The 16,671-nt window shown below is 44.8% G+C and overlaps 1 protein-coding gene across 2 annotated transcripts in view; it reads left to right on the top strand.

The window, feature by feature from the left end:
- LOC133448268 (filamin-B-like) overlaps positions 1–13,775 on the top strand; it is a 75,236-nt gene extending 61,461 nt beyond the window's left edge. For both annotated transcript variants that reach the window (XM_061726640.1, XM_061726639.1), the window contains 15 exons: positions 386–526; positions 847–975; positions 1,606–1,779; positions 1,861–2,019; positions 3,839–4,042; positions 4,116–4,268; positions 4,353–4,475; positions 6,757–7,023; positions 7,850–7,987; positions 8,061–8,176; positions 9,902–10,034; positions 10,792–10,968; positions 11,037–11,255; positions 11,891–12,097; positions 12,939–13,775. In XM_061726640.1, coding sequence (XP_061582624.1) covers positions 386–526; positions 847–975; positions 1,606–1,779; positions 1,861–2,019; positions 3,839–4,042; positions 4,116–4,268; positions 4,353–4,475; positions 6,757–7,023; positions 7,850–7,987; positions 8,061–8,176; positions 9,902–10,034; positions 10,792–10,968; positions 11,037–11,255; positions 11,891–12,097; positions 12,939–13,126 — 2,528 coding nt within the window. In that variant the 3' untranslated portion in view covers positions 13,127–13,775. The remainder of the gene's footprint in view (positions 1–385; positions 527–846; positions 976–1,605; positions 1,780–1,860; positions 2,020–3,838; positions 4,043–4,115; positions 4,269–4,352; positions 4,476–6,756; positions 7,024–7,849; positions 7,988–8,060; positions 8,177–9,901; positions 10,035–10,791; positions 10,969–11,036; positions 11,256–11,890; positions 12,098–12,938) is intronic.
- The last annotated feature ends 2,896 nt before the right edge of the window (positions 13,776–16,671 follow it).

Raw genomic sequence — 16,671 nt, 5'->3', positions numbered from 1 at the left:
CCCAAGGGAACACGGGGAGAACATGCAAACTCCACACAGAAAGGTGCTGAAGTCATGGGGGAACTAACTTCAGCGTCCCCGGCGGGAATTGAACCCTTTAAAAGCAAAATTTGGAGGAAAGAAACGCTCTACCTTTTTAACTGTATCATGTAAAATGAAGAAGGCTTGAACATAATCTTCCTCTCTCTCCTGTTTTCTATAACCACAAAGACACAAATACAGTATAAATCTCGAGTGTCCGTTTATTGATGGTCTTCTCTGTCGAGGTAAAAGATGAGTTCTGGTCCACTTTCTTGGTCTGATTTGAAGCTGCAAAGTCAGCAATAGAGTTTATTTGATCCAAGTCTTACAAAAAACCCACTTGTGCTTGTAATCCTGCTCTCAGGTGAGGTTCTGATGCCATCGGGGAAATCGGCTCAGCCGCTGATCGCAGACAACCTGGACGGGACGGTCACGGTGCAGTACTCCCCCACGGAGGCCGGTCTGCACGAGATGCACATCAAGTACAACGGCACCCACATCCCAGGTCCGTATACACACAATACACACACACACACACACACACACACACACACACACACACACACACACACACACACACACACACACACACACACACACACACACCTTAGACAGCTTGATTCACGTTCCCTCATACGTGACTGAATGGAGACACCTGGTGGGGAGGAAGAGAACCGCAGGAGAAACGCTGTAAAAACGTTGTGTAGGTCCTTAACAAGGTTAAACTTTTATAAATCAGTGACGATATAGTAAATAAACATACTTTTATAAATATAAATCTTGATTTCGAGAAGCACTAGTCACCAGGTTGTGTTTGTGTTGCAGAGTCTCCTCTCCAGTTCTACGTGAACCACGTCAGCAACCCCAACGTCACGGCCTACGGTCCCGGCCTGAGCTACGGCGTCGCCAACAAGCCGGCCACGTTCACCGTCTACACGGATGACGCCTCTGAAGGTTCGTGGGAAATGGCATGGATTCAGAAAAACAGATTTAGGAGGGTTTTTATGAAAATGACAAATTTAGATGAATTTTCTTTATGAAAAGACACATTTTGATGATTTTTTTTTTATGAAAATCACAAATTTGATGAATTTTTTAATGAAAATAACTAATTTTTATGTAATGACAAATTTAGATTAGGTTTTTAATTAATAACAAATTCAAATGTTTTAATTAAAAAAATTACAGATTTAGAACTTTTAATGAAAAAAATCTTATTTATGAATTTGACAAATTTTTATGAAAATTACTAATTTAGATTTATTTTTTATGAAAATGACATTTAGAATATTTATTTTAATGAAAAAATGTATATAGATAGATAATAAAGATAATGGATGGATGAAAAAATGACTTTTTAAAAAAAGTAACTTTCACTTGCAATTTCTGATATTAAAGACAAACCCTAAGAAGAAAAGTTGATGGATATGTAAAACCCTTTTTACAATATCGAATAATACAATGTTCAGTTTTAAAAGTCTGAAAGACAAAGAGAGTAATTAGATAATAGTAATAAATAATGGATTAGATTATATTTAAAGGAGGATTTTTCTTCTCTTTCCGGGCTTCTCTCCGTCTGTCCAGGAGGTCTGGACTTGGCCATCGAGGGTCCGTCCAAGGCCGACATCAACTGCGTGGACAACAAGGACGGGACGTGCAGCGTCAGCTACATGCCCACGCTGCCGGGAGACTACAACATCCTGGTGAAGTACAACGAGGAGCACATCGCTGGCAGCCCCTTCACGGCCAGGATCATCGGTCAGTCTGCCAGCAGCACGCAGGGTTTGTTTCTGCTGTAAGAGTAAGAGTTAATCTCCAGGATGTTTGTGTCGGTTTCAGAGGACAAGCAGCGCCGCTCCCAGGTCAAACTGGGCTCGGCGGCGGACTTCTCCCTGGACATCACGGAGACGGACCTGAGCCTGCTTACGGCCAGCATCAGGGCGCCGTCGGGCCGCGACGAGCCCTGCCTGCTGAAGAGGATGCCCAACAACCACATCGGTAACCGCGCGTTTTTATAGGCGGGAAAACCGGTTAACGATGGTGTTTTGGGAGAAATCTCTTTTAGGCTTGGGAGCGGTCGGCTGTGCAAAAATGAATCAGACACACACTAGCTTTTGCTATAAGATATGAATACATTTATTAGCAAACAAGCAGTGCACACAAGAAGACTCACACACATCTGCCCTTTTTCTAGGATAACTCTGTGTCAAGTTATCCCCCGCAAATGACAGAGCAACATACAATCACATAGGGGCTAGGCCTTGATAAACTCTTACCTCAACACAGAAAGGACTGGAGAGCCGGGGCAGTCCGGGGCAGAGCAGCCTAAACCCGCTGGGCGTCCGTGCACTTCGAACCACAGCAGACTCTGAATCCGGACTTCCGGCTCTTGCGTCTTTATACCTTTATCGCGGAGGGGGTTGCCCCTTCAACCCCCGCCTGCCGGTTCTCACGCCAAGGCTTGGTTCACACGGGACTGAGCTTCCCGTGTGAACAAGCAGTTACTAATACTAAACAGCAGGTGCAGACTGTGTTTTGGGAATTCAGGACATAAAACATATTTTTTTTCTCCCTTCAGATGGTTAAGGTGTCTTTAACCCTTTAAGACCGGCTGGAGCGCCGGTGCTTCCGTTTGCATATTGATTTTCAAAACGTACAATTACAACCAAATGAAACGGCAATAATTATTTCTGCATGTTAAACAGGAAAAGTTTCACTTCCATATCCTGCATTTAGTGTCCCAGTGTTTTAATCCATTAAATTGTTTGGAAAAATCACATGGAAACCACACGGAAATCTTCATAATTGACATTGCGGGTTATTTATAGATCCGGTACGTGTTCACAGCTCGTCCTACGTTGACACGTACATCATCATGTTGTCAGCTTGTCATCAGGTTGGATTTTTTCACACAAAAAGGGAGGTGACGTCATTCCCAGTAGTCTGGACCTGGTCCTGTTTGGTCCACTTTCAGTTTAGTCCAGGTTTTTCCCCCAGGAAACTAATCGGTTTGAATTTGCGCTCTTGTTTGTGCTTTTTATCAGAGATTTTCACGAAAGATTACTCAGTGACATCCTACACACACTACACACTCACTATACAAGCCCACACACACATAACAGTTTACTGTGATGAAGTTTTGGAGCTGATTTCAGCGCCGGATGAAGACGCGATATCTAAACATGATATATAAAATGATACATCTTAAAAACTAAAGTATGAATTAATTCCAGATAAATTTGAAAGGCTTGTGTGTTTTTTCCATTGACAATTTTGGGGGATCCAGCTGGGATTTCTGTATTTAGAAAAATATGTCTAAAATTAAAAAAATTTGGTAGTTATTTGCACTTTTTAGCAATTTATTTAGTTGGTATGGACTTGTGACATCCAGGACTGTCTCAGAAAATTTGAATATTGTGATTTTCTGTAATGCAATTACAAAAAGAAGCTTAAGATTAAGATTCCCAAAATATTCAAATTTTTTGAGATAGGATATGAGTTTTCTTAAGCTGTAATCCATGATCAGCAATATTAAAATAATAAAAGGCTTGCAATATTTCATTTGATTTGTAATGAATCCAGAATGTATGACTTTTTTGTTTTTTTAATTGCATTACAGAAAATTAAGAACTTTATCACAATATTCTAATTTTCTGAGACAGTCCTGTACAGAATATTAAAGATTGGCTTATATGGGTTGTTTTGATGCATAGCAAATAAAAATACTCCATAAAATGGCAGTAAAGGTGCAGAAATGTAAAAAAATGCTTAGTTCTATGGTCATTAAGGTTTAACTCGCTCCGCTCCTCCATCCCAGGCATCTCCTTCATCCCTCGCGAGGTCGGGGAACACCAGGTCAGCATCCTGAAGAACGGCCGGCACGTGGCCAACAGTCCCATCACCATCATGGTGGTCCAGTCCGAGATCGCCGACGCCAGCCGGGTCCGAGCGGAGGGCGAGGGGCTGGTGCAGGGAACCACCTTCAACACCGCCAGCTTCGTGGTCGACACCAGGGAAGCCGGTGAGTTCGGCCGGGATCGATTTGCAGCGCTGGCGTCTTCTTAAATCCCCCCGCTAACCGGCGTGGTCTGCAGGGTTCGGCGGCCTGGCGCTCTCCATCGAGGGTCCCAGCAAGGTGGACATCCAGACGGAGGACGTGGACGACGGGACCTGCCGGGTCTCCTACTGCCCCACCGAGCCGGGGAACTACATCGTCTCCATCCGCTTCGCTGACCAGCACGTGCCAGGTGAGGCTGCGTCCCGGGCGACGGTTGCCCCGGCGACGGTTGCCTAGGCGGGATATGTTGAACGCGGTTTTCTCTGCCCGACAGGAAGCCCGTTCACGGTGCGGGTGACCGGCGAGGGTCGCATACGGGAGAGCATCACCCGACGGCAGAAGGCGGCGTCCGTCACCAGCGTCGGCAGCGTGTGTGACCTCAACCTGAAGATACCAGGTGCACACACACACACACACACACACACACACACAGCCAGGTGTGTCAACAAAGGAGTGGTTGTGCAGCGACTGTTGCAGGATGTCCTGCGTCTTCCTACTTTTATTAAAAAAAAATCAAACTTTGACCTTTTTATTTCTCCTTCTTGATCCTTTTTCCTTTGTCTTATTTCCTTTTCTGTCTTATTTCCTACCTTCTGACTCATTTCCTTTCCTCCCCTTCCCGACTCATTTCCTTCCCTCCCCTTCCCGACTCATTTCCTTCCCTCCCCTTCCCGACTCATTTCCTTCCCTCCCCTTCCCGACTCATTTCCTTTCCTTCCCTTCCCGACTCATTTCCTTTCCTCCCCTTCCCGACTCATTTCCTTCCCTCCCCTTCCCGACTCATTTCCTTCCCTCCCCTTCCCGGACTCATTTCCTTCTCTCCCCTTCCCGGACTCATTTCCTTCTCTCCCCTTCCCGACTCATTTCCTTCCCTCCCCTTCCCGACTCATTTCCTTTCCTCCCCTCCCCGACTCATTTCCTTTCCTCCCCTTCCCGGACTCATTTCCTTTCCTCCCCTTCCCGGACTCATTTCCTTTCCTCCCCTTCCCGACTCATTTCCTTTCCTCCCCCTCCCCGACTCATTTCCTTTCCTCCCCTTCCCGGACTCATTTCCTTTCCTCCCCTTCCCGGACTCATTTCCTTTCCTCCCCTTCCCGGACTCATTTCCTTTCCTCCCCTCCCCGACTCATTTCCTTTCCTCCCCTCCCGGACTCATTCCCTTTCTCCCCTTCCCGACTCATTTCCTTTCCTCCCCTTCCCGACTCATTTCCTTTCCTCCCCTTCCCGGACTCATTTCCTTTCCTCCCCTTCCCGGACTCGTTTCCTTTCCTCCCCTTCCCGACTCATTTCCTTTCCTCCCCTTCCCGACTCGTTTCCTTTCCTCCCCTTCCGCACTCATTTCCTCCTTTGCCCTTCCCGACTCATTTCCTTTCCTCCCCTTCCCGGACTCATTTCCTTTCCTCCCCTTCCCGACTCATTTCCTTTCTCCCCTTCCCGACTCATTTCCTTTCCTCCCCTTCCCGACTCGTTTCCTTTCCTCCCCTTCCGCACTCATTTCCTCCTTTGCCCTTCCCGACTCATTTCCTTTCCTCCCCTTCCCGACTCATTTCCTTTCTCCCCTTCCCGACTCATTTCCTTTCTCCCCTTCCCAACTCGTTTCCTTTCCCCTCCCTTCCCGACTCATTTCCTTTCTCCCCCCTTCCCGGACTCATTTCCTTTCCTCCCCTTCCCGACTCATTTCCTTTCTCCCCTTCCCGACTCATTTCCTTTCTCCCCTTCCCAACTCGTTTCCTTTCCCCTCCCTTCCCGACTCATTTCCTTTCTCCCCTTCCCGACTCATTTCCTTTCCTCCCCTTCCCGGACTCATTTCCTTTCCTCCCCTTCCCGGACTCATTTCCTTTCCTCCCCTTCCCGACTCATTTCCTTTCCTCCCCTTCCCGACTCATTTCCTTTCCTCCCCTTCCCGACTCATTTCCTTTCTCCCCCCTTCCCGACTCATTTCCTTTCTCCCCCCTTCCCGACTCATTTCCTTTCCTCCCCTTCCCGGACTCATTTCCTTTCCTCCCCTTCCGGACTCGTTTCGTTTCCTCCCCTTCCCGACTCGTTTCCTTTCTCCCCCTTCCCCGACTCATTTCCTTTCTCCCCTTCCCCGACTCGTTTCCTTTCTCCCCTTCCCCGACTCGTTTCCTTTCCTCCCCTTCCCGACTCGTTTCCTTTCCTCCCCTTCCCGACTCATTTCCTTTCCTCCCCTTCCCGACTCATTTCCTTTCTCCCCTTCCCCGACTCATTTCCTTTCCTCCCCTTCCCGACTCATTTCCTTTCCTCCCTTCCGACTTACTTCCCCGCCGCTCTCCTCCTCTCCTCTTCCTCTTCCTGCAGTGACCTGGTTCCTCCTGGTCTGGTCACGGCAGCTTCTCTCTCACACTTCCTTCTGCTCCGTCTGGTTGCCGGGACGACGAGTGGCTCGTCACCCGTCTCGTCCCCCGGCGGTCCCCCGGGACCGGAGCCTCCGCCTGATCTCGGGCGTCTCTGGTCTGGTGCTGGCGGGGGGGAGGAGAGCGGCCAGGGGGGCGCGGGTCGCTGACGCCCGCTGCTCCGGAGGTTTGCATCACCCTGGAGGGTCAAAGGTCGCGCCTGCGTCCTCATCCGTAGCTGAACTCAAAATTTAGTTTCCTGTTTTAACTCATTAAAACTGTATTTACACCCCGGTTTAAACGTCTCCGTCCGTCTGTCCACAGCCATCGACGCGCAGGACGTCACCGCCACGGTCACCTCCCCGTCCGGCGCCAGCCAGCCCGCCGAGCTGGTCGCCGTGGGCGACAGCACCTACTGCGTGCGCTTCGTGCCCACGGAGATGGGCGTGCACAGCGTGAGCGTGACATACCGCGGCGTGCACGTGCCCGGCAGCCCCTTCCAGTTCACCGTGGGCCCGCTGGGGGAGGGCGGCGCCGCCAAGGTCCGGGCGGGAGGTCCGGGCCTGGAGGGAGCGCTGGTCGGAGAGCCAGGTACGTCTGCAGGACCTTGTTTCCTTCCATCTTGTTTCCTTCAATCTCGTTTCCTTTCTGTCTTTTTTTTATTTTTTAAATTTATTTTATTAGTTTTCACACAATAAAAGTAACACTTACAATCAAAATAGTAAAACAAATGTGACAGGAGAGGTCAAAAAGCCAACAGGCTTATCCAGCGCACCTCCCCTCAATTTAGGAAGTGAAACAGTAAACTATAAACAAAACAAAGAAGGTTGGACTACATACAGTAGTTATAGATCATCAACACACAAAAAATAATCAACAACAAAAAAAAATCAACAAAGAAAACTTGTGACATTTTTTAAATGTGAATTAAATGAAATGATAAATTTCTTTTAAAATCTCTATAGAAAAAGCTTTTGATAATGTGAGATTTGGAGTTCCATATCTGTTACCACGATATCTGAGGGAATACTGGCCGTGTTTAGTTTCATAAAAAGGAAGATGAAGATGATTAACCTGTCTATTATATGAATGTATTTGAGAATTATATTTGAAAAAATTACTAAACAATAGTGGTAAAGAAAAAGGTCTTGTTTCCTTTCCGTCTCGTTTCCCCCTTCCGTCTCACGATTTTTTTCAATGTTTGAACCCAAATTATTAGTTTTGTTTTGTATAAAACCTCCTGACTCGAGGTTCATAAAAGGGTAGGCATAATAAGCCTTGGCCTCAGCCTATACCTTTTCGGTGCCATTTAATATATTGGACCTTTTTATTATGTTGTATCCAAATGGACCGAAATAAAAACTCAAAATCAATCAATGTGCACGTGTGACCTCCTGACCTCTCTGTGACCTCCCAGCGGAGTTCAGCATCTGGACGAGGGAGGCGGGCGCCGGCGGCCTCTCCATCGCCGTGGAGGGTCCCAGCCGGGCGGAGCTCTCCTTCGACGACCGCAAGGACGGATCGTGCGGCGTGTCGTACGTGGCCCAGGAGCCCGGTAGGCCTCGCCCCCGCGCCGTCTGACTCTGACACACCTCCGTCCCGCTCACTTCCTCCCTCCTCCCCCACAGGCGACTACGAGGTCTCGGTGAAGTTCAACGAGCAGCACGTCCCCGACAGCCCCTACCTGGTCCCCGTGGTGGCGCCCGTCAACGACGCACGCCGTCTCACTGTTGCCGGCCTTCAGGTGAGGCATGAGGAGACACCTCCACACCCGGCCGCGCCGGCGGAGGGCAAAGAGTACGGCTGCATAAAGGTCCCGTCTGTACCGAGCTTAACGACCCGGGTCCTGGTCCTGGGTCCGCTTTAACTACTGCTGCTCGTTAGTCTTAAAGGGCTGGCAGCAGCTCGGCTCGGAGTGGGGGAGTTGTCTTTATGCAGCCGTCCTCGAGGACGTGATCACAGCCAGACAACCACACCGTGTTGGAATCCAGGAGATTTGATATCCATTTAAAAGAAAAAGGGACTAAAAATATGTTTGGGAATCGCTGGAAATGAGAGGAATTAAAGTTGAATAAACGTCTTCTCAGAGCACTTAACAGGAAAAGTAGCTGCAAATTAATTAAACTTTCATCAAGATGTTTAAATCCAGATAAAATTCAGTTTATATTCCAACTAAATCCGGTCCATATTTTAATTCGGTGTCATTTTTATCAGACGTCAGGTACCGGAAGGAAAAATTTACAAATACCGTATTTTCCGGAGTACAAGTTGCACAAGCCATAAAATGCATAATAAAGAAGGAAAAAACATATAAGTCGCACTGGAGTATAAGTCGCATTTTTGGGGGAAATGTATTTTATAAAATCCAACACCAAGAACAGACATGTCATGTTGAAAGGCAATTTAAAATAAAAATAGAATAGAATAGAGGCAACAACAGGCTGAATAATTGTACGGTTTGCTTACGTTACATAAAACAACTGAGAACGTGGCTGGTATGTTAACATAACATATTAAGAGTTATTCAGATAACTATAGCATAAATAACATGCTAAGAAGTTTACCAAACCATCCGTGTCGCTCCAAATAAACTCAAATCCAATGAAACTCCAGAGGTAGAAGATGCGGCTCTTCCTAGAGCGCCCTCTTGTGGTTTAGTGTGAAAATAAAAAAATAATATACCGGTAATAATGTGTTAATAATTTCACACATAAGTTGCTCCAGAGTACAAGTTGCAACCCCGGCCTATGAAAAAACGATGAAAAAAAACGTGACTTATAGTCTAGAAAATACGGTATTTGAATTTTATCTTTTGTTGACAAATACTAAAAACTAAAATGTTTCTTTACTAAAATTGTTTTATTTTACAAAGCAGTAAACAACAAAATCAATGTTTTTGCTCAGATTTCTTCTTATATGTGGATGTGTATGAGTGATAGTTTTCTAGAATGGTTATTTTAGGAGAGACAGCAGCAAAAATAAATAGGATAAATCAAATAAATAAATAAATAAATAAATAAATAAGGAAAAATTATAAATAAAATAAAGATTAAAAGGGGGTGTCAGTATTAATGCAGAAGAGAGAAGAAAGAGACAAAAGTTCTCCCTGCTCTCTGGTTGTCTGGTTGTGACGGTCCGTCCTCCCGTCTGGTGTGGATCTGTTGGTGTTTCTCTTGTGTTTCATTTAAAGGCTCTTAACAGCATCATCACCGCCGGCTCTCCGGCTGCAGCGCTGCAGCAGACAGACGACGAGCCGCCGCCCTCAGGTGGGGAGGTTTACACTCACACGGCGGCGCGCCGGGAACCCAAACGTGTTTTCATGGCGATGTGACGCATGGTTTTGATCAGGAGACGTTTAGTTTGGTCGTCTGTCTGCTGGAGCCGCAGGAGGAGCTCAGGTAAGACCAGCCCAGGACGGCGGCGCCGTGCTAACGTTTCATAACCCGTCTCGCTGTCTCGCGCTCGGCAGGAGTCCGGCCTCAAGGTGAACCACCCAGCGTCCTTTGCAGTGAATCTGAACGGAGCGCAGGGTAAGATGGAGGCCAAGGTCCACAGTCCGTCCGGCGCCCTGGACGAGTGCGTCGTCACGGAGCTGGAGCGAGGTACGTTGATGATGATGATGATGATGATTAGAGATGCACCGATTGTTCGGTAACCGAAATTGTTCGGCCGAAAATGGCAAAAAAACACGTTCGGTGGAATAAGTGGGGAAAAAAACGAACAATTAATAACGGCGTTGTAATATAAGGAAATAGACTGGCCGCTCCCGTACCGGTTGCGCACCACAAACACAAATCGTTGGCCAACCAAAAGGTAACCACATAAGAATTTAACATTCACCAGGAGGTGGAACCAAAACAACATAATGCTGGGAAATTTTTCAGTTTTTTTATGTTCAATAAATATTTTCTAACTTGTAATTTTGTAAAAGATTTTTTTCTCTGAAAAGATAAGTTAAGATATTCCTTTATTAGTCCCACAGCGGGGAAATTCACAGTGTACAGCAGCAAAGGGGATAGTGCAAGACAAGAGGCATCAATAGAAATAATAATAATACAATAATAATATCAGAGTATGACACAATATAAACAGTACTGGTATATACAATAATAATAATAATAAAAAATACTGGTATATAAAATAAGAGAAGAGCTTGCCTAAATCAAATTTTATTTGATTTATGCAATGGTGAAAAAATTGGCAAAATAAACTGCGAAGAGCCATGTTCGGTATTGTTCAGTATGCGGCAAAGTGTTATTACTTTCGGTTTCGGCCACAAATTTTCATTTCGGTGCATCACTAATGACGATGATGATGGTCGGGAACCGCCGGCCAAGCTTGACGTGCTCTCTCCTCCAGGGAAACACGCCATCCGCTTCATCCCGCGGGAGAACGGCGTCCACACCGTGGACGTGAAGTTCAACGGCTCCCACATCCCCGGCAGTCCTTTCCAGGTCCGAGTGGGGGAACCGGGTCAGACCGGAGAGCCCGGTCTGGTCTCGGCGTACGGCGCCGGGCTGGAGAGAGGCACCACAGGTGGGGGTTTGCAGGAGACACCCGTGGCATTGTGGGAGATGATTCAGCTGAACCAGATGTTTGTGCAGGTTCCCAGTCGGACTTCACCATCAACAACACCAAAGCCGGGCCGGGGGCGCTGGCCGTGACCATCGAGGGCCCGTCCAAGGTGAAGATGGACTGCCAGGAGGCGCCGGAGGGCTACAGGGTGCAGTACACGCCCATGGCCCCCGGGAACTACCTGATCAGCATCAAATACGGAGGTCCCCACCACATCACCGGCAGCCCCTTCAAGGCCCGGGTCACAGGTACCAAAGCAGAACCCAATAACTTCTGTAGCCCCGACTGATGGATGACTCTCAAACTGATAAACTGATGGCTTACAATGTTTTTTTTCCTTGGATATAAATACACTGCAAACACACCGTAAGAGCTATAAAGGAATAAATATAATAGTCTTTCTACATTCATATATATTCATATATAATGTAAGATGACCCCCACTTTTTCATTTTTTTTTTGTATAGATATATTTATTGAGGGCAATAAAAAATAAGATTTACAATAACAATAGAAATATCAATATTTTCCCCCTTTTTTTTTTTACTTTTCATAACAATAATTAAACAAAAATAAATAAATAATAGTAATAAGATAAAAAGAAAATATATAAATACAACACACCCCTCTCCCCTTCCCTCCCTCATATGGTCAATAGATTACATCATTCAAAATCATTTAGCTTCTTTTCACATATGCATATCAATACTGGAGCAAATGAATAATAAAGTAAATAATCAAGTCCTGCAAAAACACATTAATTCCCCCCACTTTTTCAGTCTTATTTCAATGCAAAAAACACCGTCTTATATTCGGGCCAATACGGTACTCTGCACGGCTAGACCCCTAGTGGGAAAACTCCATAAAGTCTGTTGTCGTCCAGGTGCTCGGCTGGTGAACGTGACGAACGCCAGCGAAACGTCAACCCTCACGCTGGATTCGGCGGTCCGGGCCACGGCCGGCCTGTCTCAGCGGGCCACGCCCAGACCCGGCAGCTCCGACGCCAGCAAGGTTCTGACCCGGGGCAGCGGCCTCGGCAAGGCCTTCGTGGGTCAGAGGAGCAGCTTCTCCGTGGACTGCAGCAAAGCCGGTGAGTAGAGCTCCGAGTTCCCGCCAGGTCGCCTGGTGATCAGCCGTAGGGCTGGGGATCGATTCAAATGTCAAGAATCGATTTCATTCCGATTCTTAAGATTCAGAATCGATTATCAAGATTTGATTCGATTTGATTCCGATATTGATTTTGGTTAGTGTTATTAAAACTGTTTTTTGAGCTGTTACATGAATTATATGACTGTAGTTATGCAAAATATTACTACTAGTATTATATTGAGATTAAACAGCAAGTATTGGCAGCTGATGATGCTGTAAGGACCAATCAGCTCCCAGAATGCTGATAGAACTGCTTTCAGAAACATCATGTGGGTCAGAATTACCAAACAGATCCAGGGAGGAAACAGAGACGGATGAAATCGGTTTTATTTTTTCCCACATTCCGTTTTTATTTGTTCCATTTTCGGTCTATTTTGGTTTTTAATTTTTGAGCATTTGGTTTTTAGCATTTTTTGCAAATGTAACCCCAAGACAGTTTATAAAGCAATGAAATATAGACAATTTATGCATTTATAACCTAACACTTTAATGTTTTCATACCTTTAAACATATTTAAAGGCAAAAACATGGCACCAGTTATTCTCGTGTCCAACAAAACATTCCTTTTTTGGGGATAAACCAAAAAATAACCAAAAGTTGTAATGTAATGATGAAAAAAAACAAATACATAAATAAAATAAATTAATAAAAAAAATAAAAAAATAGATCTTTAGACATGAATCGATTTTTAGGAATTAATGAGAATCGATTTAGAATTGGGAAATCGATTTTTTTCAACACAGGCATAATCAGCCGTGCTGATCAGCTGGTTCTGTCCGCAGGTAAGAACATGCTCCTGGTCGGCGTGCATGGGCCTCACGTGCCCTGCGACGAGGTGCTGGTGAAGCACGTGGGCGGCCTGCAGTACAACGTCAGCTACGTGCTGAAGGAGCGAGGAAACTACGTCCTGGTGGTCAAGTGGGGGGACGACCACATCCCGGGGTCGCCGTTCAGCGTCGCCGTCCCATGATGCACCGGGAACGGGCCGTCAACCCCTCCGGACGAGCTGCTGCTGAACGAAGCTTCCTCGGATCTTCTGCAGGACGACACATTTGTGAATCACTTTTCCAACCAATCGTATTCTAAAAGCAACAAATTTGATCAAAATACGGAGAATTTGTTGGTTTTTTTGCCCTGAAAAGTTCCTGCACTCGTTTCTTTCTCGTCTCTGAAACGTTGGACTGGATTTTTGAAAAGATTCAAAAATATTTGTGTGGGTTTAAAAACATAACTAGCACTTTTTTCCTCCGGTTGCCGTGAGCGACCAGGATGTTTTTCCCAACTAAAGTGTCAGAGGGGATGAAATCTGAGTTCAAACGACAAAACTGGATCCTCGTCCGAGGAGTCAAACTTTGTGCAACTACTGATTGTTTGTTTATTGATTTATTTTTGTCGCTTTTTGAACTTTAAACCCTCATAATTGAGTCTTTTTGTCGTAAACCTTGATGTTGTTGCCTTGTCACTACTACTTTTTGATACTTTTAGGATGAGAGGATTTTTGTACCGGGAGGGTGGGGCCAGTCTCACTTTATATTAAGGTGTTTTAATGTGAACGATAAACGCTGGTCTGATGTTCTGTACATTTGGTGATTAAAATAAACTGGAAGATAGAAGCTTGAGCTGGGTTTTCTGTTCATCTGTTGTTAGTGGTTCTGGCTTCCGCTGGTCCGTTTAGACCAGGACTCTGCAACCTGGAACCTTTGGCCTTTGGGAAAAATAAAACCAAAAATACATATTCCTGAATTAATTTTTATTCTTGGAGTTTGAGTTGATGCCACCTAATTTTGAAAATAACTTTGGTATTTCTAATTTGTCAATGAAAATATACGTCAGTCACATAACGTCATATGTCACCGGCTTACCTTCGTGCTTGATATGTGGCGAAGATATCCAACAACAACAAATGTAACGTTGAAAAACACTTCCAAAACAAGCGCTCTACATTTGCCGACTATCTTTCAAGAAGTGGAAAACCTCCCAACGGTCAACACTGCTGGTTTTGTGGCAGCTAAAGAGGGGGAATATATGAAAGATTTGTTCATAAAAATACCAGAGCATCCATTCCTTTTTTTATATTTATTTTTTAAGGTGCAGCTAAATGTTTTATTTACCGGTATATTAAAGTTGAGGTCGTTTTTATTTACTACTTTTACACAAATGTAGACTTTAATAGGCCTACAGTTAACAGTTTAATTTATTTCAAAGTACACCTACAAATACATACTACACTTTTATTTAGTGGTTGTAACAGCTAAAATAAATAAAAGATGAACATTTTTTAAATCAGTTATTTTTGTGGCTGTTTTGATAATAAAGGTTGCAGACTCCTGGGTTAGCTGAAGTCCTGCAGACGCGTCTGCATCCGTCCCCAAGAACCGTCCAAACTCTCTCCTCACTCTGGTTTCTAGCACCATAGCAACGGCCCGGGACGGGAGGACACTGACTGGTGGTCGTCGGTCCCTTCATCACGTCCTCCAGCGGCGGTGGAGTCTCCATCCTCATCCGGCACCTCGGGGTCCGTCTACTGTCCTGAACACTTCACCAGGACTCCACCTCGCGTGACGGGGTCACAACTGCAGCTAGAAATGTTTCACTGCCAGAGTTTATAAACTATTTCCATGTTTTAATTTTTCTTTTTTTATATATTTTCAACTTGTTCCTTTTAAATTGATGGGACTGCTGAAACCTCCATCTATACATATATGCATCTATCCATGCATGCATCCATCCATCCCTCTATAACATGCATCTATCCATGTTTACACCTTTCCTTCCTTCGATCCATCTCTACATCTATCCCTCCAACTATACATGCATCCATCCATCCTTCCCTCCCTCCCTCCATCTACACATCCATATATACATCTTTCCTTCCTTCCGTCCATCCATTTATACTACTGTACATCAGAGGACGGGGGTGTTGCCTCGTTCAACCTTTTAGCTACTGTGTTGTCTTGCTGTCATCGGCCCGTCATGATCTCCAGATCCTGAAGCTGCTGCGTAAAAAAACTAAAGCTCTTCCAGGAAACTTTAATGAAGCAGAACACATCAACACACAGATGAATTAAGTTCACCATCGTTTCATGTATCTGCTTGTGTAGGAACTGGTGTGTAGTGGTGGGAGCTGATGTGTGTTACTGTTATCTGATCCATGTTCACTGATCAGCTACGACTGCGTCAGTGACCTTCATTTATCAGCTGAGAAATTAACACCAGGAGTTTTAACAAATATCTTATGTTATCAGTTCACCTGATAAATATTGCTTCTAAATTCTGCTTGTGCTCATTTTGCTGTTTGTGGCATTAGATTCTTATGGAAACAGATTTTTCTAAAAGTATTTTTAGGAAATGTCTTTTAGGAAATGTCTTAAGGAAATGTTTTTTTAGGAAATGTCTTAAATATTTATTTCTTTTCTTTTAAATGATGCAAAACAAAGACTTAACTCAACAGACCTGCAGATTTATAGCTCTTACCAGCAAACCGGAGATAAAATGATTAGATGGATTCACGCGGGATGACGACACCGATGAATTTAACTTATGTTGGACTAGAATACATGATACATTTGGAAATGTGCAGCAACATTCTGGATCATGCAAAGGTGGATCAAATCTGGGTTGACCAGCAGTTGGAGTTCAGAGCATCGATGTGCAGATACAGAACGTTCTGCAGGAAACAATCACACCTCCTTTCAAAACCTTTATTTGCTGCTTAATCAGTCCTTCACCTCTTAAAAATGTCAACCAGACAACCTGAAAACTCTTTGAAAAGCCTTTGAAAGTCAGGAAAAACATCATTTTAAGCCAAGCAATTCGGTAAAAGTTCTAACTCTTCAGTTTAAGATGTGTTTGTGTTATTTATAGGATTTACTTCCTTGCTTGTTGAAGAGGTCAGAACAGGGAAAGTCTTGCACGAGCAGCTGAAAGAGGTTCTCTGGTGGACCATTTATCTTTTTAAAGCTTGCATATTTTTTTTGTGGACTCGTTTAAAGGAGCCTGAGGCAGGATTTATGAAAAAAAAATTTATACGTTTTAAGTTTTCTAGTAATAAGGTCAGATGAAGCGTTCCAAACCAAAAAGAATGAGTCCTCTAGTGTATCTCTCCGTTGCCTTGAACAGGCTGTGTGCTGCAAAATGTGCTGCAATTCGGTCCCAAATTTCCCGCACTGTCCTGCGGATGTGACGTCACATGACGCTGCATGCACGTTCTCCCCGTTCTCCCGTACCGGCTTCGCTGTTGGCTGCAGTACCCCCAACGGCCGTCGTGGTGAAGGGTGGCGCTAGAGAGTCTAATTTCTTAAAAGGAGCCTCATGCTCCTTTTAATAAAACTTTTTAGAAAGATTTTTTTTTTTTTTTATCACTCAGATGTACCAGAGACAACAGGCCAGAACTCTAAGCCAGTTTTTCCATCATTGTTTGTAGCTTTTTCTTTTTAAAGATCATTTTAAAGTTTTGACAGTATGTCTGATATGTTTTAATTGCTGATGCGGGTTTGTTGATTTTTAAAATGTGCT

The sequence above is a fragment of the Cololabis saira genome, chromosome 8 (assembly GCF_033807715.1).
Source record: "Cololabis saira isolate AMF1-May2022 chromosome 8, fColSai1.1, whole genome shotgun sequence".
In the NCBI taxonomy this organism is placed as follows: domain Eukaryota; kingdom Metazoa; phylum Chordata; class Actinopteri; order Beloniformes; family Belonidae; genus Cololabis; species Cololabis saira.
This window is presented reverse-complemented; position numbering and strand designations above follow the sequence as displayed.